Source organism: Patagioenas fasciata, chromosome Z (assembly GCF_037038585.1).
Source record: "Patagioenas fasciata isolate bPatFas1 chromosome Z, bPatFas1.hap1, whole genome shotgun sequence".
NCBI lineage: Eukaryota > Metazoa > Chordata > Aves > Columbiformes > Columbidae > Patagioenas > Patagioenas fasciata.
This window is the reverse complement of record NC_092560.1, coordinates 32,110,989-32,131,140: the sequence shown is the minus strand read 5'-3', so window position 1 is coordinate 32,131,140 and position 20,152 is coordinate 32,110,989. Positions and strand designations below refer to the sequence as shown.

Here is a 20,152-nt window from a genome sequence, read left to right as displayed (position 1 = left end):
TTACTTGATTCTTTACAACTTTTTCTAGCCTCTTGATGTAGCGCTTGTTTTGAGTGGCGGATGCTATGGACTGTCAAGAAAATACATGCATTGGCAAGAGGAGTTGATTGTAGGTGGTACAGTCAAGAACAGTTCTGGTAAACTTGTCAGGTAAACAAATGTTTAATGGCAACTGAAAAGGTTTTTTTGTTACAATTTGGTTTTCAGGGCACAGGGAGAGGATCATGCAAAATCTGCTCTTCGTGTGTAGTATGAGCCCAAGTTTAGGAGGACATGCCTCAAGAGAACAGAATTCAAAAGAGTGATTTTGTAACTTTGTTTTTTAGAACAGTGTTTAAAGCACTGAACAGCTTAGATCATGTTTTGAAATACAATCAGAGGAAAAAAGGCAAAAAATGACTTGGATTGTGTGCTCACCCATTTGACATCTCTCAGAATTCCAAAATCCCCACTGAACTTTTTGTTCAGGATCAATACAGAGAAAAGTCTATTTTTATGTTCCTACATCTTGAATACAGTTTTGAGTAATAAAACAAACCCATTTGTTTTTAGACGCTTGAAGAAGTCATGGAACACAAGACTTCACTGCTGGGAAAAAACAGTGAAATAGAACTGTTGTGAAAAACGTAGGCCATACTAAACTAAATAAAGCATAATTCTTCTGTATTTAATATAGAGAACTTTCAATATTAATTTCAAACTTTTTAAGATTAATTTTGAACTTTTTAACATTCACACTAAACTGATAAGTCTTTCAGCAAGTAGTCAAAGAATATATTTTTAGTGAAAAATAAAATAGTTCCTTAAGTTTCTAAAATTGCTGGATACAGTCGGATACTGTGGAAATTCAGGGTGGAGAGTTGTTGCAATTGTGTGCTTCTTGCAGCTTGTCAGGTATCAGGAGCTTAATCTGGCATTTTTCTCCAGGGGATGAAAAAGACCAAGGTCTTCAAATGACAAATTGCCAACAGCATTTACAAGATCTCGTAGAAATAACTGTTCCTGTGGCATCCTCACAGTAATCTACCTGTTAATCATGATCTTAAGTGATTTGTAGAGTTATGTTCTTTGCTTCTGAAACGGATCCTGTTGAAAATAACGGTAAAACTGTCATTAACTTCAGTGAAACCAGATTGAGCCTCAGTGATGTGTAGACTGGTACAGCTGCACCAGATACACAGTAAAATAATTACACTCTCTTCGATTTTAATACAAACACGTGCCCTATAAAATCAAGAACTCCATTAAGGTCTTATTTAGGCCTTGATGCCATTAAAATAATTTCCTCAAAATGCTCATTTTATGCGTCTTGCTCTTCTCCCTTCTCTCCATGTTGCAGTGCCCAGGCTTTACAAACCATGTTTCAGTTAATGACTCCTAAGCAAATGTATGAGCACTTCAAGGGGTATGAATATGTTTCACATATCAACTGGAACGAGGATAAAGCAGCAGCAATTCTGGAAGCCTGGCAGAGGATGTATGTTGAGGTAAAACTGAAAATAACATATATATCATACCTTGAAATCCTGCTAAGATCCACTGCCTTCTGTCATGGCTTTTTTGCAGTATTTTTTCAAGGAAGATGCTTAAACCAGAACTGAGTTCTGGTTCTAAGCTGCCTCCCAGTTTTTAAGCTCTTTTTTTTAATTTGTGGTGGGTTTTGGTTTGGTTTTGGTTTTGGTTGGTTGGTTGTTTTTTTGTTTGTTTGTTTTTGTTGTTGGTTTGTGGGTTTTATTTATTTATTTATTTAAGAAGCTGTTTGGTTATTCACGTATGAGAAGACATAAAAGTTTTGGTCTTTGGTGTGTGGGACATTTTTGCTTTGCTGGGACTGAGAAGGAACCAAAGAACTAGCTGGAATTCAAAAGCTTTTGGTTGGCGTGATTATTCTAAATGCGTCTGGAAAGCATTAGCCAGCCACAGGCTGCGCTGCCAGCAGCAGCCTGGGTGGGGAGGCTCTGTGACAGTGCCTGGCCTCTGTGTCCCAAGCTTTGACCTCTGCTGCGCTGCTTCTGACCTCTGCAAATGGCCAGGCAGGGGGAAAGAGGCTGCTGGCCTTGGCTTAAAGGCAAAACTTGCACTGCAACAAATCCACAGTGGAGTTATGGGAAGAGGATTCAAGTTAAATGTTTGGAATGGGCTGGACATGCAGTAGCTTTTCCTGAGGGATGCAAATTCTTGTCTGATCTCAGTAGCTTGCAAGAAGTAATTCCCAAACACATTTGCATAGTACCAGCATAAACTCTGTACAGGATATGGGCTTTTGCAGGAACATTAAGGCAAAAGTAGTAGATGTGTGCTGTAGAAGATGGTAATGAATTTGTTGTTTTATTTTTCTTTTCATAGGTTGTTCATCAAAGTGTTGCACAAAACTCTACTCAGAAGGTGCTTTCCTTTACTACGACCACTCTGGATGACATCCTAAAGTCATTTTCTGATGTCAGTGTTATCAGAGTAGCTAGTGGCTACTTGCTAATGGTAATAAAATACATTTATTTAAGTTTCACTGCTAGTGAGCAGGGCTTAAACATTCGCTTTATTGTTACCAGTCAGAAGTCCAACACATTAGGCATATTTAAAATAAAACCTACAGTTTGTAAACTTTTGCCTCGGGCTTGTCACCTGTTCCTCTGTGTAGCATCTATGATGTGTCTGTTCTGTTTAGAGATGTTTTTAAGGATGTGTATTTTGAGTGGGGAGAGATAGCTGTTAGAGAAGGATCCATTCTAATATTTTGCCTTTTTTTCCCCCAACTCCTTCCCCCCCACTTGCTTTAGCTTGCCTACGCCTGTTTAACAATGCTGCGGTGGGACTGTGCCAAGTCTCAGGGTGCCGTGGGGCTGGCAGGAGTCTTGTTGGTTGCACTCTCAGTGGCTGCAGGATTGGGCCTGTGCTCATTGATTGGAATTTCCTTTAATGCTGCCACAACTCAGGTATTTAAGAGACACAAGTCTGCTGTTAAGTTATAAGTACTTGGTTAGTAAATGAACAGAACTGAATCTCTGAGGGGAAAAAAGCTGCAGAAGTATTTTCGCTCTGGATTTTTACATGTGGCTTTTTTCTATCTCATAGCTTATGCTGGTAGAAAATAAGTGATTGTACTGCCAAATGATATTAAAGAAAGGTATCATGTAGTTTGTATAATTACTAGATTCTGTGTTATTTGATTTTTCTCGGTCCAAGTACGAGTGGAGGCACCCAGTTGTACATAAAAAGGTGCAGTTTTTTTCTTTACATCTGAATATATCTGGATGTTCAAATTCTGAAAATATTTTAAATGTGTCTTGAATTATTATCAGATGTTCTTCATCTACTCAGAACTTCAATTACTTTTGGTGAGATTTTTTACCTGTAAATGGTATAGGGCAAGTATATGGCAGTATTCCAGAATAAAAGTTACTGGCTGTATTGCATCCTTTTGATTTTCATTTTACCCTTGGATTTGTGTACAGTGTAATGTAAGAGTTGCTTTAATTAGTCATTTAATGGCTAGCTGCATGGCAGATCATAAAACAACTTTATTGGTTTTTGTTTGTTTTGTTTCTCCCCCAAGGTTTTGCCTTTTCTTGCTCTTGGAGTTGGTGTAGATGATGTTTTCCTTCTGGCACATGCATTTAGTGAAACAGGGCAGAATAAGAGAATTCCATTTGAGGTAATAACAGAATGGGGATTGGGGGGAAGATAAAACAACAAGCTTCATATAGGAAAAGATAACTGTATCCAGAGTTAATTAGTAGGGATTAAAAAAACCCATTTTTTTTCTCAATAGCTTTTCATAGGGTCTGGAAATTCTTATTTCTGTCAAAATAGGAAACAATGGCAATATGTGTGATCCTAGAATGTTTTGGAATGTTCATATTCTTTTTCTCTTTTTCTTTTTAATAGTGTCTTAGATTTATTTTGTTTTAAAAATTTAATTTATAGCTGTCATATAAAGATGAATTTACATAATCCAAATTGTGCCCAAAATTTCAGCTAAAGTCATTGTAAATTTAGGAACAAACTCAAATATGAATCTGACAATTAAATGACAGAATGCTTTTAATGGGAAGACAAAATTGTTAAAGTGAAGAGAAGGAGCATAGCTTGGAAGACAAATATTTCTTTTTATTTCTATCAACTGTTACCTTTACTTATTTGTTGTGACCTTAAATTTGACTTATATTGTGTATTTTTCTGTTTTTCTTTTCTGATGTTTATAATTGACCATGACATTTCAAAGCATAACATATTAATGTTACGAAATCTAAGATGATGTAGCTTTTATGATCCTTTCTTTTTATTGACCTTTCTGCCCTCAGTCCTAAGTTTCTTATCCAAAGTACACACCATTTAAAAGCAATGTATATTTGCCCATTTGGTTTTGTACAAGCAATGTCTTCCATGTGCTCTTTCCAGCAAGTTGGGCCTGCAGGCAGTACAACCTCAGTCTACTATAGCCTCCATATGTTGTAAAATAGGTCATGTGTATATCTTGATATGTCTGCATTTTTTGTGTGTGGTCCCTGGTTTGGGGTTGTTTTCTTGTTTTGTTACATACTTCTTCAAGATGTGTAGCTATGTTATGCCTACATGCTGTTAATACATGGTTATTTTGTCTGAAAACTAAGAATACCAAGTGACTCCGCTGGTAAAAAACACATCCCACTTAATTACAGATGTATTTGCTACAATGTCAGTACCAATTTAGTTTTGTGTTCTGAAGCTGGAATCAGCTTTGATAATGTTTTCTACCCTCAAAAAACATGAGCGCTTCCTGCGTCATCTGCTTTTCTCCTGAACTGTGTATTTAGTATATTGTTTATTCTCATGTACTCTCAAGTGCACACTTGTATTCAGAATTTCATTGTAATAATTTTTCACTGTTACTGTGTTATCTCTGTAGGATGACCCCTTCATTTGCAGGACATTACCTTATCCACTTCTAAGACACCCGTTTGTTTTGCAGGACAGAACAGGTGAATGTTTGAAGCGAACAGGAGCAAGCGTAGCCCTTACATCTATCAGCAATGTTACTGCTTTCTTTATGGCTGCCTTAATTCCTATTCCTGCTTTACGAGCATTTTCACTCCAAGTAAGTTTATATGATATTTTGTTAGCTCTTAAGCATAGTCCCATCATGGGAGGCTAGTGATGATACCTGTTAGTGGTAAAGTCCGTGTTCAGTGCTGCTGCAGTTCACTGAACCAGTGTGTGATGGCCAGGTGACAACAATTGCTGTCTGTCCTTGATTCTACCTCTGCCATTTCTCCTGCATGGAGTCTCTCGCATCCTTTTAGCAGGTGAAAGAAGACCCTGCCCCATCACAGCTGGGTTGAGTGTGAAAACCAAGATGTATTCAACTAAGCAGAAACGAGTCTCCAGGAAGATTTGCATTCTTAAGACAAAAGGAGTAGACTCTACCATAATATTCCTTAATAGGAATTTAATCCTTTCATTCTACGTTTGTTCAATTTGCTCCTCTTAAAAACTGTAACGAAAGTGCAAAGACAGCAGCAAATACGCATTTGCCATATTAATTATTACTGCAGCAGTTTATACTGCCTTGTTCCCAGTGCAATTTTAGCAAACTTGGAGAAAACTTCAAGAAGTTTATGTTCCAACTGCTTTGAGAGAAAATGTGAATTTTATGTGCTGAACCATGTATCATTCTCTCTTCCTTTCTCTTTTTGTCCCCTTGTATTTGTTCGTAATATTTTACCTTCAGGAATATGAAATATTAAGGATGCTGGAGAAAGCTTTCTTCTAAAAACAAGGGCTCTTCAAAGAAAGCTTTGGGAGTTTCTCCCTGGCACTGCTTTAATACACAAGCAATTTATAGCACTGTCTGACCTTGGTGCAGAGCATACAAACTTTACTTTTTCAGCTTTTATTTTTCTTCTGCTGTAGCCCAGTTCTCCAATCATTTTTCATTATCCTTGAGCCTTTGGCTATACAGAGGAAGCAAAGGCTGCAATTTTTCTTAATATATGTGGCAATTATTGCTGGGTTTAGAGGTTTAAGTATGCCTGCGTTAAGCTGTAAAGTGTTAAACTGTTTGCAATTGTAGTTACATTACCAATAAGTTTTAATAATTTGTTTACCATTTTCTTCTCAGTAGGCAGTTGGTAGTGAATAATAAAGTAAAGGCTGCATTGGTTCTCTGCATTGTTTAGCAGATGTCTGTGGCAACTAAAACTAGATCCTTCATCCTGAATCATTAGCAGTATTTAGTATCTGCTTACAGGTGATTTGACAGTGAATTATTGTATGGCAAAGATGAGTGTCAATGTGTGAAATATTTTTTGAAGTGTAACACTTCTTCTTTAGGAAGAAGTTATTTATGTCTCCTAAATCGGTGGCCTAATTTAAAACATTCAGCAAGTACCCTAAGCAGTTAACACGATACTGGAGATCTTCTCTAGGAATCAGCAAAGGGTTGTTTTGTCAGGCTTTGTGGTACCTGTGTTTTACAGAAGTTATTTCAGCCTAAATGCATCTCAAAAGAAGCACTCAACAAGGGAGGGGTCATTTTGTCCTAATCGCACTGCTGAGCTATTGAGTGGGAGCCACCAGAATTATTCTTTCTTATCTGATGAAAGCCTTTCTCTGTTCTCAGTCTTCACATCAGAACATGACAGGTTGCCTTTGGAACATATGTGGAGACAACAGCTGTAATGGTTACTGTAATCTGAGTATAAGTTAAATATACATTTCCTAAACTATTTTATTTTTGCTTCTTGCCACACTTTAGACTGAATCACTGAAAGTTCAGAAGACAAAGTCTGCATAGCAAAATGATAAAAAGTTTCCAGTGAGATTTCAACATATTCATGTATGAACTTGTTGATATTATTCAGAATAAAAACATGATTATCAAAGTCCTTTTTAAGGCAGTGATTAATATGGAATCTATGTGGAGGAACTTTTGGGTGTCCAGAAATTAATGTTTGAGTTGCTCAATCTTTTCTCATGTACCTCTGTAATTTGTCTTTGCTTGCACAAAGTAACCCCTGATGTGTATATAGGAGATGGAAAATGTGCCAAAAAAGGGCAGCTGTAGGCCTGTAATGAGGATTTATTGGTGCTAGAGCAATATGTATAACTGGTATGTATATAAGATAGAAACCACTAAAATAACATCCTCTGTTAGAAAAGGACATCTATTACTTGTTTTGCCTAGCTGCACCAGGTAAAATCAGAATCAGGTGGTACATCAATCACAGCATTCAGAATCAGACAACTATGGCAGATTTTGGTGGGTGGTCTGTATTTATGTATAGATTTCTTTATTTACAGTCTTCTTCCTCCCTCTCCCTCTTACTCAGGCTTGTTTAAACAAGGAGTCTTTGCTGTCTTTGATAGCTTCCTAGCAAGACTTAGAAAGCAATGAAATACTGCATTTACTTTTCACAGATGCTGCCTTCTTCTCATCCAGATAGTGAATTTTTAACAGATGGACTTAAAAAAAGGATTGCTCTTGACCTTGTTTTGCTCTTCATTCACTTTTCTTGAGACACTGCAAGATAATTGTCAGAGTTTCCATAACTTTTGAGGCCCAGTATCTGTAAAACAACCCAGCTGCTTGGGGAGAATAAATGGTTTCCTGCATCTGCAGCACAACTTTCAGTTTGAAACTCATATTTTGCATATCAATGCTTACTTCTTTCCCAGCTTCTCTTCTGCCAGTTAAAGCAATTCATTGGTACCTCTGAGTTGTTCATTTACTTTGTGGAACTCCAACACTGCAAGTCTTGATGCTGTCTTAGGAGTTTGCTAGGGTTAGCTCTTGCTGAGTTTTAAAAAATGGAAATTAGTCCTTTTGAAAGTGATTTTTTTTTTATTAATTGCACTGTGCAGATAAGGACTGTTTTACCTTTTTAATAGTTTTAATTTTTTTCATTTGTTGATCTTATTAGCCCCTTATTTAAACAGTCTTAGGGCTTTGAGATGCTGAAAGTGCCTCAGATAGTCACAAGAATCACCTGTGAGAGTGCTTGGACTTTGAAGGAATAGGTCCTTGTTTTTCAGATGTGTTTCATTTCTTAAAATTGTGGTGGGGGAGGTTATTAGAGAAATCCACTGAAAGTTTTTGAAGTTTGCAGTGGAAAATTCTTAAACGTAGCCCTTTGTTTTGAATATAAGTTAAGGAAATCAAAGCAGAGTATAATTACTGCTGGGCTGAATTTTTTCCTCAGACTATTTGGATACCATTATGGAATAAATTCTGCTCAGGAAAGAGAAGGTACGGCTTCACAAAAATTCATCCACCTCTTCTTGCTTACACCAGAAACTTCCTCCCCTGACAGCAGAGGAGTGGTGTGAATTCACTAATGAGCAGGCATGGAACTTTTCCCAATAAGTCTAAGAAGTAACTTTTTCCCTCACCATAAAAAATGACAAGCTTTTTCCTAAATGTAAAAGCGCATTACCAGGTGGTAGTGGTGGGCTTGTGGAGAGGAAGAACGTAAGTTTTCAAGCTCTCTCAGTTACCTTACTCTGCTGGAGTGGTTTGTCCCTCTTGTTTTACCCACATAATTTACCTTTCCCTGCTCCTGACATGAGAATTTAACAAGCAAAGTAAAAGCTTAAGGGAAGAGGGGAGGGGAAGGAGGGATCTGAGTCTGTAGGCTGTCAGGAGGGAGTTGCAGATAAGCAGCAGTAGGGTGGAAGTTTCCTGACAGACCTCCTCCTCTGTTCATCACCTCTGGCTATACAGCACACCCCTTCTCCTTGGGTGGGCTGCCAGGAATGGCACCGTGCAGCACATACCTTCCGCGGGGCCCCAGCCGGGCTGCCTCTCCCTTGCCGCCTCCAGCACAGACTGCCATTCTTCTGTCTCCCCTAACAGTTGCACCAGCAATAATATTTTAAGGCTTGTGCATTATGAAAAGATGCAAAAAGCAGAGCATGTTTCTCAGAAAGCGACCAACAATTTTTTTCTAATTAATGGAATTTCTTTACTGCTTTCTGATCTCATTTCACTGAATGCCTTCATTTTACACCCTTGAGTAGGCCTCATTTATGCCTTCTAGGACTAATCTTACCTTTGTTGACTTCTCAAGGGTAAGGTCTGGGGCCCTTTCCTCTCCTGTTTGTCTCTGAAGGTATGAGGTAAGATGCCCTGTCCCCAAAAGTCCTAAGCATGCTCTCAGCTTGGGTGCTGCAAACAGATAGTCTGTATCCTGCAAGCTCCGCTACCACTGTTTTTTGTCAATGCAATTGTTACAGGTTGTGGGTGTTGTCATGATGGCATTTCTCCTACATTCCCATTCCTAGCCACCAGATGTCTAAATGGCATTGGGAGGGGAAGCAATGGCTGATGCATCAGGTCAGAGATGGAGTCATCCTTTCCTTCCCTCTCCTTATCAAGTCACAGGGTGGTTTTTGATGGTACAACAAATTAGAATTGATACAAGAACAATGTTTTATGTATTTAATTCTGAAAACTGAGAACTGTTAATGCCTTTGAAACGCTTGATAGGTGGGTGAGGGACAGGCAGTGTGCAATATATAGGAAGTGTGGTGTCAAGCTCTAGGCATCTATATAAGTACAAATCGTAACAGAGAGGATTGTTTAAAAATATTTTAGTTGCAGGGTTAGTACATCAGCACCAGGATGAAAAATCTAATTGTTCTAAAAAGAGATGCCATGTTAATAGGCAGATTTACCATGTGTTGTTGGATTAGCTTCCATGCTTCTTAAAAAATCCAAGGTGAATATAACTAACTTTAATGCACCTCTGCTGTATATTAAAGTGCTAGTTTTCAGGTTTAGTGACATTTGAGATTCAAGGTTGCTGGGATCTACACTGGGCACTGATACAGCATGATGTGTTTGCAGTTTATGGAGCAGGAATGAAGGACTTCTATTAGTTTTTCAGCCATGCTGGGAGGACCAAGAATTATTGAGTCAGGCCTCAGCTATTTTTTCCAAATCTCAATAAATTTTAGTTGATCATTGATAGAAGATCTTGATTAGACACAACCAATTATTCATGTTATATGGTTTATTCAACCTTCTCTGGTTTAGCAGCAATAAAGAAAGCAGTTGTATGAACTAGGTCTAACAAACACCTTGCTTGCAATAGCAGCCATTTGTTTTTCTGACAGATTCAGTTAATTGTAGAGAGGATCAAAAGGCAATCACTTAATTTTAAAGTTTTGGCTATAATCTTACGTAGCTTTCTGTGTGAATATTTATAGATCATGAAATAGTCATTGGATCTTTTCTCTCAAAGATGGCTTAATGCTAATTTGGCTTTAAGTAACAGGTAAATCTGTTTTAGTAGTTGTGTCTACAGACAGCCACCCACAAGACCAAAATCTTACTTCAGGCAGGCTGGAGACAACAAGAGAAACACCAATAAAACCACTTTTTTATACTATATATTTATGATTGAGATGACTAGAAAATATTTACATAACTAGTTGATTCTCTCATCCTCAGGAAAGTGAAAACAATATCTGGTCTTTTTATTTTACTTTGACAGCTTCAGAACTCTTGAAATCATTTAGTGTTTAGTACTTTCAATTTTCAGATAAAGAGACACAAAAATAGAACTTGCATTATTTAGGTGATTCATAGTATTTATTTAGCACTTAAGTCAAGAATTTTTACAACATGGATTTTGGATATGACATCTTTTGACCTGTCAGTTTTGAGGCCTGATTTTTCAACATCAAAAGCAGCCATTCATTTATTTTGGAAAAAGCGGGGCCTATTTATATCAGGTCAACGACTTCATTTTTGTAGCCCATCTTTGTTCTTTATGACTGTTTTAACCCAAGCAGTTCTAACTTCAAAAGTTTACAGGTGGAGGCACTTGATAGTTTGTATTATTTCCTTAGCATGAAACTGGGCTGCTATTGAGATGGCTACTGCTTATCTAATGGGTAAAAGAAAAGGATTTCAGGGTGCTTTTTCACCTGTTGATGGCTCAACCATTTTTTTCCCCCAGCGTCTCTCCTACTCTTGTAACTGTCTTCCTGTCCCATCTGTGCCCAGGCTTTCCCTTTGTGATGACTAGTGCTCCTAACAATTCTGCATTACAAATAAATGCTATTAATAATAATGATAGATGCAGCACTGCATATGTTCATGGAGATTCTCTGGGAATCTCTGTGTGGGAAAGGGTTTTAAGTATGGTTTGAAAGGGGGTGGGCGGGGAGGATTTTTTTTTGTTCATTACGTAATGTTCACTTTGCAAATTAAACCAAGTATTCTTGTTCCAGTTTAAGAGCTATTCTTGTTACAATTGAAGACTTGTTTTGGTAGACTGGCTCATTAATCAAGTTATTTTAAGTGCAAGCATATTCATATATAAATTTCGTATAGTGTGTTGGATTAATATTGATTCTCCTTTAACAACAATCCCTGATAAACCCAAAGTGTTGCTCTTTTTGGCTAGACTTAAGTAAGTACATCAAATGCATAACATTTTACTAACTAGAACAGTTTCATTTAGATTTACTTAAACCTTTGTTTCATTTCTGATTTAATAATATGCTTTAATGTTATTGTAATGCTAAAATTACGTTGCATCCCCTTCTAGTTCCAGGTTTGATTTTGCTTCCATCATTTTTTTTTTTTTTACTGTGAGACTAAATATGGCAGAATCTCATGCAAAACTAAGATCTTTTGACTCTGTTTTCCCACATTAAAAAATCACAACCATATCTCCAGACACAGATGTATTCACACAATATGAAATTTATTATTAAAACTAATTAACTCAGTAGGCCTACCATAATGAAAGGGGAATGTAGATCAGTTTCATCAGGGAAAATCTTGAAAGCATCTGGGGGGTTGACATGGTAAATGTGTGAACAAATGAGAACTGAAAGGAGGTTTTATGCTTTGTAAAGCTGATGCCCTATGTGAAGCTTAGTAACGACATCACTTCTCCCATGATTGATCTCTAGGCAGCAGTTGTGGTGGTATTCAACTTTGCTATGGTTCTGCTGATTTTTCCTGCTATCCTGAGCATGGACCTTTATCGTCGGGAAGACAGGAGACTGGATATATTCTGCTGTTTTACCAGGTGAGAAAGTGTGATAGATTAACAAATGAAGTGCATCCCTTTTGTGGTCATCAACCTGTGCTCCCATTCCTGGTCAGGAGTAGGAGTTTTTGATTGCAACAGAGTCAGTGATGTTATTGTTAGGATTTCATTGCCAGTGGCTGACTTAAGTTTGCTGCTTTGGTTTTTACCTGATTGAGGGGAGAATTTAAAATACATCTGTCCCTCTCTCTCTCTCACACACACACACACTTTTCCTTTCATTCATATGTTATGTTCATTTTGACTGTTGGAGGACAATATTTGGAAAGCAGATAAAAGATACATGCTTTAGGAATATCTTCAAGTGTTTTTAGAATGTTACAGGGTACTGCAAGGTGTCCAGTGCTAGTACTGGATAGTCCTGGAAGACTTTACATAACTCAGAGCACTGAGAAGCCTTACACTCTGCTAATTTCTGTGGTTTTTATGCCTTTAAACTCCAATACATAAACATAATGTATAAACTGTAAAATGACTTCCACTTAGCTGAGTTTTTCATAGGACTATGAGGAATGCAGGATGATCAGGAATGCATAATGCTCGATAAAGTTTCTGTTATCACTGCAATAGTAATTTTGAATGGTAATACTGCCATTCTAAAGGGTGTACACACAGACTCTCAGCTGATACATAGCCAGCTCTGAGCGTAGAATGGGGCTAGGAAGAGTCTATTCTCATCGGTGGAGCCACTGATAATTAAGCATGTTTTTTGCTTTTGCCTGCAATGGAGAGGATAACATACATTTCTACACATGTCCTCTTACTGTCATAACCAGCATGTGGAGAATCCATGTTGTGTCATCTTAGCCATTTACACCCACCTAGGAGCTGACATAGTTTGCCGTTTTAATGTCAAAGAGAGAAAGTGCTTTCCTAAATTTGTTTTTGAAGGAGTGGTTGGAACAGGGAGTTGATCCCAAGCCAGGACTTCTACTTTCTGTTTCTGATTTCAGTCACAGTTTCAGTGGATGGCGTAATGTGCTTGAATTTTGGAGCCCTGATTCTCAGAAATACAGGGCAATCAGACCTTCCATTTATTCTGTCCTCTAAAGTTGCACCAAATCTGTTTCAGAATTTGGGTCTATTTACATATGAAGAAATGCAGTTAATGAGAGCTTGCTTTGTTTAGCCAGACAATATTCTGAATTCCTCTTGTTTTTCTAAGATTTGTCAACTTGGTGAAAAATCTCTGATACTATTTTTTATCATAAATTTGTCTTTTCTCATTTGCAGGAAGAGGTTTGTCTCTGGTAATTTTTTTCATAAGCTAGGTATCTGTTAAGGTCTGTGTAGACAAAAATGAGGAGAATGTTTCAATTACTTCGGTAATTTTGTCTCTTCATGTTGCCCATCCTTCCTGGGAATTAATCCTTGCATATGTTTATTTAATTTTTAAAACATTCTGTCAGTGTATGGCAAGTGGTTTCAACCTGCCTCCCAAAAGTCTGAGATCTTATCCAGAAGGCCCAAATATTATTTAACAGTTACTCTAATAGTTCTAAACAGAAGAACTCAGTATGTCATGTGTTTACATTTTGATCTAAATAGCTTAATTCTCAGCATGGGCACATAGGTGTAAACTCACACACATATTGTGCATTCAGACTGTGTAACTACCTGGGTGTTGACCTGATTAGCATGTGTAATTAATGAAGTGGTGTGGGTAGATGTCAATATCTTCAGACAAATACTGGTTCCTTCTTTCTTGAGCACAAGAAATGTGCTTACATTCTCAGAGGCCTTTGCTTTGAACTACATCTGAGAAATGTTTCCTAAAGGTGCAGAGTAAAATTTATATCAAAAAGTTACACTTAATTTATATAAACTATCTAATAGTAGTAGAAGCAGTCTCAGATGGAAGCAGGTTATACTATCCAGTCTGATTAAAGTAAAGGTCCATCTAAATGCGAATAGGTGATTTTCTCTTCTGTTACAGTCCGTGTGTCACTAGAGTGATTCAGATTGAACCTCAAGCATATGCGGAAAACGACAATACTTGCTACAGTCCTCCACCCCCATACAGCAGTCACAGTTTTGCACATGAAACTCAGATTACAATGCAGTCAACAGTGCAGTTGCGCACAGAATACGATCCTCATACGCAGGTGTACTACACCACCGCAGAGCCTCGCTCAGAAATCTCTGTGCAGCCAGTGACAGTGACGCAAGATAATCTCAGCTGCCAGAGCCCAGAAAGCGCAAGCTCGACGAGGGATTTGCTTTCCCAATTCTCAGACTCCAACATGCATTGCCTTGAGCCACCCTGTACGAAGTGGACACTCTCATCTTTTGCAGAGAAGCATTATGCTCCATTCCTCCTCAAACCAAAAGCTAAGGTAATCAGGGAACTCTACCTGTTTTTCAAAAATAGACTTCTGCCTTGCACAGTAATGAGGTGACGCTGGCAGTGGTATTTAATATAAGGAATAAATGGAATTCTCTTGGAACAACAGGCCTTAATAATTTTACAGCTAATTTCGATCTGTAAAAGTTTTATCTTAGGAGTGCTGTGGAGTGAGGGTTTTGGTGATTTTCAGTAACGTAAGCTTGTGAATAGTGAAACTAAACCTACTTTTAAACCTTATTATTATTCAGCTTTATCATCCATGACACAGAGCCCCTTCAATGAAGTGCAGATTAGCTTAGCCTTGTTGTATGTATGTGTATGAAAAAATAAAAAGGAAGAAATAAAAGCTTTGAAGTAGACTGACGGGTGTTAATTTTGAACTTGGCTTTGTAGACTGCCATTATGAGTTGTTAATTTCTTTAGAAACCTAAAACTAAATGCATTTTCCATTTTCTGTTGCAGGTTGTGGTTATTTTTCTTTTTCTGGGTTTACTTGGGCTCAGCCTTTATGGAACTACCCAGGTGAGAGATGGACTGGATCTCACAGACATTGTACCACGGGAAACACGGGAATATGACTTCATTGCCGCACAGTTCAAGTACTTTTCTTTCTACAACATGTATATTGTGACACAGAAAGCAGATTATCCAAATGTCCAGCACTTACTTTATGAACTTCACAGAAGTTTCAGTAATGTGACATACGTCTTGTTGGAAGAGGATAGGCAGCTTCCCAAAATGTGGTTGCACTACTTTCGAGACTGGCTGCAAGGTAAGAGAGAGTTACATGAACTTTTGTTCTTAACTGCACAGTAGGAATTGTTTGTTCATGCTGGTAATGTTCCCCTTTTCAAATACAGCCACATGGTTAAGGACTGTGAGCAGGATGGAGAACACCTAGGCGCTGATCTGAACTCGCAGGTTGATTTGCTGTTTCTCTAACAGGTCACTAAAATTCTTTGTGGCTAACTTCCCAGTAAGAGAGTTTTGAAGGTTTAAGAGATTGTATCTATCAGAGGCCATCTCATGCCATTAATTTCTAAGCAGCCAATGAGGAATTCTGCTATAGAATTAATGGCAAAATATGGCCCACTGTCTTGGGAAAATAAATGTTTGCTCAGTGTTTTGAGAACAGTACATGAGAAATCCCTGTCCAGCAATGTATTTCGGCACAGGCTTAACTTCACCATGAGTGATCCTGTTGGCTTCAGCTGGGACTGCTGGCATGAATAAAATTCAGTGTGGCTTATGTGTTTTATTGGATTTGGAACTTACTGTACATTCTACATTTCCAGTCAAGTGTCCTCAGTTTATCTGTGGTGCTGCTTTTTCTGTGCTGAGTTGTAATGGGGCAGGGAAAAACAAGAGAAGGCATGGCCTTCCAGGTACTGTGATTATAATTATATTGAAGCCAGCTTATTAAAGATATTATAATTACACATGTTGAGACAAATAACTGTTTAGTATTTAAAATAAATAGTACTGTTACATCTCAGCAGATTTAACAGCTCTCTGCTGTGAGCGAACATATTCTGCCTTGGAGTAATTCTGTCCTACCACTGTCTTTCTGTTGGGAGAATCTCCAGGAAGCCTTTGCCAACAGAAAAATAAAGTGTGCTGACCTAGCGAGACTGTAAATTTTAACCTTAACTGTTTACAGATGACCAGTGCAGCCAGTGATTCTTAGACAACATGTAGGTAACTGTTAGTACTTAGGCTATTTTATTCCTTCTGAAAATATGTTGGGCAGCATTAGGAGAGCAGATATATTTAAGTGACACATCTAAACAAAATGATCAAGTTTCCTGTGTGTTTAGTGCACTGTTAAGTCATGCAAAGCAGTATTTCAGCAATTAGCTTTGTTTTTTTAATGATTTTTAAATACATTGGCTCCATTCATTACATCCTACTTACTGGAAGTTTTACTTAAAATATTTTGCTCGCATAAGCATATTGAGCTGAAAGGGAAGGTATTACTGGCAGGAAGAAAAATCAACATTGCTTAGATGTTTTGCTGGATTGAAACCTTACTATACTTTCTAGATTTCTAATCAAGCATCTTTTTACATGCTTTTCTAAATTCTCTTGTAACTCTGCTATTTTATTTCTTTTTTGGGTATTTTTTGTTGTTGTTCCAAAACAGTAGGAAGAAAATGTGTGTGGTGTGCCACCTTCCACCTTCACCCCCCTCCCTCCTCCAAACCTATGAGGGAGATGGAAATCTGAGATGGTGTTTAGGATCTTCACATGCTAGTGCTGAATTTCAGCATAGTCTGCCAGTGACAAAGTCAGGAAGAAGTGCCCTTGGATCCGCTCCCTTGCTGCCTTCTCAGGGTGAAACGCTGGAGGCCAGTCCACTTAAGTGCTGCTCCCATTCCCTCTCTCTCAGGCCCACCACGTATTTTCCCGACCCCCTTCCGCTTTGGATGCCTCTCTGTCCATTTATAATCACCTCCTTGTGCCAAGGACTGTTTGTGTGGCCATGGCTCAGCGCCAAGGGCCCGCACCTCTCCTCTGTTCTGTGTGTCTGTGCTCAGATGTCACCTTTCCAGATCCTTAAGGGTGTTCCTGTTCTGTTCTTAACTGCCCACAGTTACATTTTTCCTTCCAGCCCCCATTAGCCTGCCCATGCTTCTTGTCCTTGGCTTCTCTTTGACTAGAGGAGCTGTGAGTATTTGTGGTACCCTGGGTATTCTGACAGGGTTCATGGTGCTGAAATGCTATACTGGAAAGGCTAGGGACACTCCAAGGAAGCAGTGACTTGCAGTGGTTCAAGTGGATGTGGAAGCACATTGCTTGGCCCATTGATCACCCATAGTTCTAGAATCAATTGTTACGATTACTAATTAGCATTTAGGTCTTTGTCCTTACCCATCTTACCCACCTTCCCCCAGAGGGGCACGATTAATTGAAACCAGCTGCTGTCTGCACAGAATGTGATACTGCATTCACAAAGCTGTGAATAAGAAGGATATTTAGATGTATCAATAAAAATAAATTATGCTTTAAAATCATACAGGGCATTGATGTAACTGGGTAACTAAACTGTTATACTAAAAGCTACCACACTTGTCAAAGTTAGGTAATTATCTCAAGGGGCAGACCCTAATAGACAGACTAACACCTGATCATTACCAGCTGGGGCCGGTGCTGAGGGAGTAAAGGTGAGGGAAGGTGAAAACAATTTACAAACAAGGTAAAGTTTTAGGTTGGATTAAGGGAGGATCATTTTGGGAATGGTTCTACTGGTACATTTTGACGTGCTGGAGGAGCAGGATAATCAAAGTCACCTTTGAACTTCGTGGCTAACTTCTGCCAGCTTGACTGGGAATTCAGTTCTAGAGATTAATGGCTCAAGATGGCCTTCTGACACACACACATTTGTCGGGCAGAATGAGGGAAGCAACAGCATGTGAACAGAACCATTTTTCATTAAGAAGGCATCCTTAATCTTAGGCGTACGTTTCTCCTCGTTTACCAGCAGCAGAGTGCTTTCAGCTTAACGTGCTGCTTTTTTCAGAGGTTCCCTTGTATTTTGCTTTCTGGTATCATATCCTGTTGGTGTGTTTTCTGTTACTGAAAATGCAGCGGAGTAAGAGTTAACAGGAACCATTCATTTAAACCAGAAATGTTAACTTTATTTTTTGTGACTGAATGTAAATGAGGTACCTTGAATTCCCTGATGGCTTGTAATTGGGCTTATTTTTGCAAAGGGTAATCTTATCTGGTGTTTCATGGTGCCAGCTGTTGACATGAGTCAGTAGGAATTCCTTCCTCCCCCCCATTACTGCATCCAACATAATTTTAGAGGATTTTACTTTCTTCTGAAGCACTACACAAATGTGACTGCAGATACTAAAAAATCCCAAATATAAGACTTTTTAAATTCCCTTAATTTTTATAACTGCTTGGCAGAAGGAGGTCAACAGGTTACTTTTATCTTTCTGCCTGGAGATGTTTTGTTAACCCAATTTAAAAGATGTTGAATGTCTTTTAAAATCATTAGTATAAATAGTTTATAACGGACATACCATTTGCTTTGAAAGCAGCAACTCTGCTATTGATTGTAAAGTGTTATGGGAAATATTAATTGTTGAAACTTTGAAATCCTTTCGAAATTAAGCACAACTGGTAGTGGTTTCTTGGTATTCTTTTCTGCAGCCTTTTGGTTTCAGCAAGATCAGTAACAGAATAACCTGGAGTGTAAAGCGATTAAACCAGCTGAGGAATAAAGATATAAAAGTGAGCAGGGTTTGAGGGATTACCAAATTGTGAGAATAGGGAAGGGGCAGAGATGTGAGAGAGATGAGTTTTCACCTGCTGCAGTAATGTTAAGCCTACATGCTCTTTTTTTTATGTCCCTTGCAGCCACCAACTGGTGAGGTCACATGCCAATGGGTGTGCTTGTTATTGTGGGTCTGTGGAGCCCCCTGACAGGGGCTGGATGTTAGTGTGAAAGCTCTGCCCTCACATGCTGTCTACGATAGCAATTTGTGTGCTCCTCCTGCTGAAGGGAGCCATTTTTACTGCAAGTTAAGCTGTTCTTTGGTGGTCTTTCCCACGTTTTTTTGGCAGCCTCCTCCTAACCTTCCAAAGTCATCTTTCATATCACCAGTATGATAGTACAAATGCTCTCACCTGGCCACCTTCTGAAGGACAGACATGTAGCTGAAGTTGGTCCAGCAGAACTAGATGGTATTTTTGCATGTCCTAAGCAACGTTTCCCCTCTCTGGGGGCACCAACAAACAGTGTTTTTTTCAAGGGGGTCAGAAAGTCTGTTGGTGATGCCAGAAAATTTGATGGCAAATAGTCCCTTCTCCTGGGCAGATGTTGGAGATCTGGCAGGCTTCTTTTACAGCTTGGTTCTCAGCCTCTTGGCTTCATGACCGTGTACAGTTTGGCAGGACAACATGGGAGGCAGTTTTCTGAGGAGAGGCACAAGGTTGTAAATGGAAGCAGGTACTGCAGCTCAAAGGCAGTGTCTGCCGGGTGTGTTTTCTCTTCCAGCACTCTTATCTCCGTACAGCTGTTGTTAACCCATCTGATCTGTAATGATGGTTTTCATTACGGCTGCTCAGCACAGCTGTGAGGTGGGTCAGTGATTTCCTCCACCGCTGGTCTCCTGGCCTTTTCCATCCTTTCCCTGGACATGCGGTTTGTCATCTGCTTGCACAGAGCCTCCTTGTACTGAGCTGTGGCTTCCTGTACTAAATCTGATCCAAATTTGTGCTGTGAGGTATTCCCTGCCCCTTGAAGGGTGGCAAAGAGGAAAATAACAGTTGAGACTGAATAGGTGTTGGCTGTGATCTTTACATGTGCTGGCAGCAGATCCCACGACTTGTATTAGCTGCACAAGTTGAACAGATGGAACAAATTGACAAAATCGTGTTCACTCACGCTGTGCTCGAGGAGCAGCTGAGTTGCTGTTTGAAGTTGAAAGTTTAAGTGTGTTTTTTTTTCCCCTTGTAGTGGAATTTCTGGTTGTATTGTAGAAGCTATTGCCTCAGTGCTCTGCAGTAGCCCAAAACATTTAATAAGAGCGGTGTGTGTCCTCCTCTGTGGCTCAGTGCATTTGACCAGGGTTTGGTGAGCCAGAGGGGAATATGGGGAGCGTTTCCCATCTAGATAATGGACTATATGCCTCCTCTGGTTTTAGCTCTGCAGTAGGCATTGAACTTGGATCAGGGCTGAACTCAACCCTTTTCTGTTCTGGCACCATCCAGGTCAGGCCAGGACTTCAGCCTTGTTCTGAGGAAAGTG

At 39.0% G+C, this 20,152-nt stretch overlaps 1 protein-coding gene across 4 annotated transcripts in view; it reads left to right on the top strand.

The window, feature by feature from the left end:
* The window catches only part of PTCH1 (patched 1), a 74,085-nt gene that overhangs the window by 33,291 nt on the left and 20,642 nt on the right, over window positions 1-20,152 (top strand). For all 4 annotated transcript variants that reach the window (XR_011736718.1, XM_065860714.2, XM_065860713.2 and 1 more), the window contains 9 exons: window positions 29-150; window positions 1,340-1,487; window positions 2,347-2,478; window positions 2,778-2,933; window positions 3,554-3,652; window positions 4,949-5,074; window positions 11,905-12,023; window positions 13,981-14,380; window positions 14,854-15,163. Coding sequence is in view for 3 of the 4 variants with exons in the window: in XM_065860714.2 (XP_065716786.1) it covers window positions 29-150; window positions 1,340-1,487; window positions 2,347-2,478; window positions 2,778-2,933; window positions 3,554-3,652; window positions 4,949-5,074; window positions 11,905-12,023; window positions 13,981-14,380; window positions 14,854-15,163 (1,612 nt within the window). In the remaining variant the exon portion in view is untranslated. The remainder of the gene's footprint in view (window positions 1-28; window positions 151-1,339; window positions 1,488-2,346; window positions 2,479-2,777; window positions 2,934-3,553; window positions 3,653-4,948; window positions 5,075-11,904; window positions 12,024-13,980; window positions 14,381-14,853; window positions 15,164-20,152) is intronic.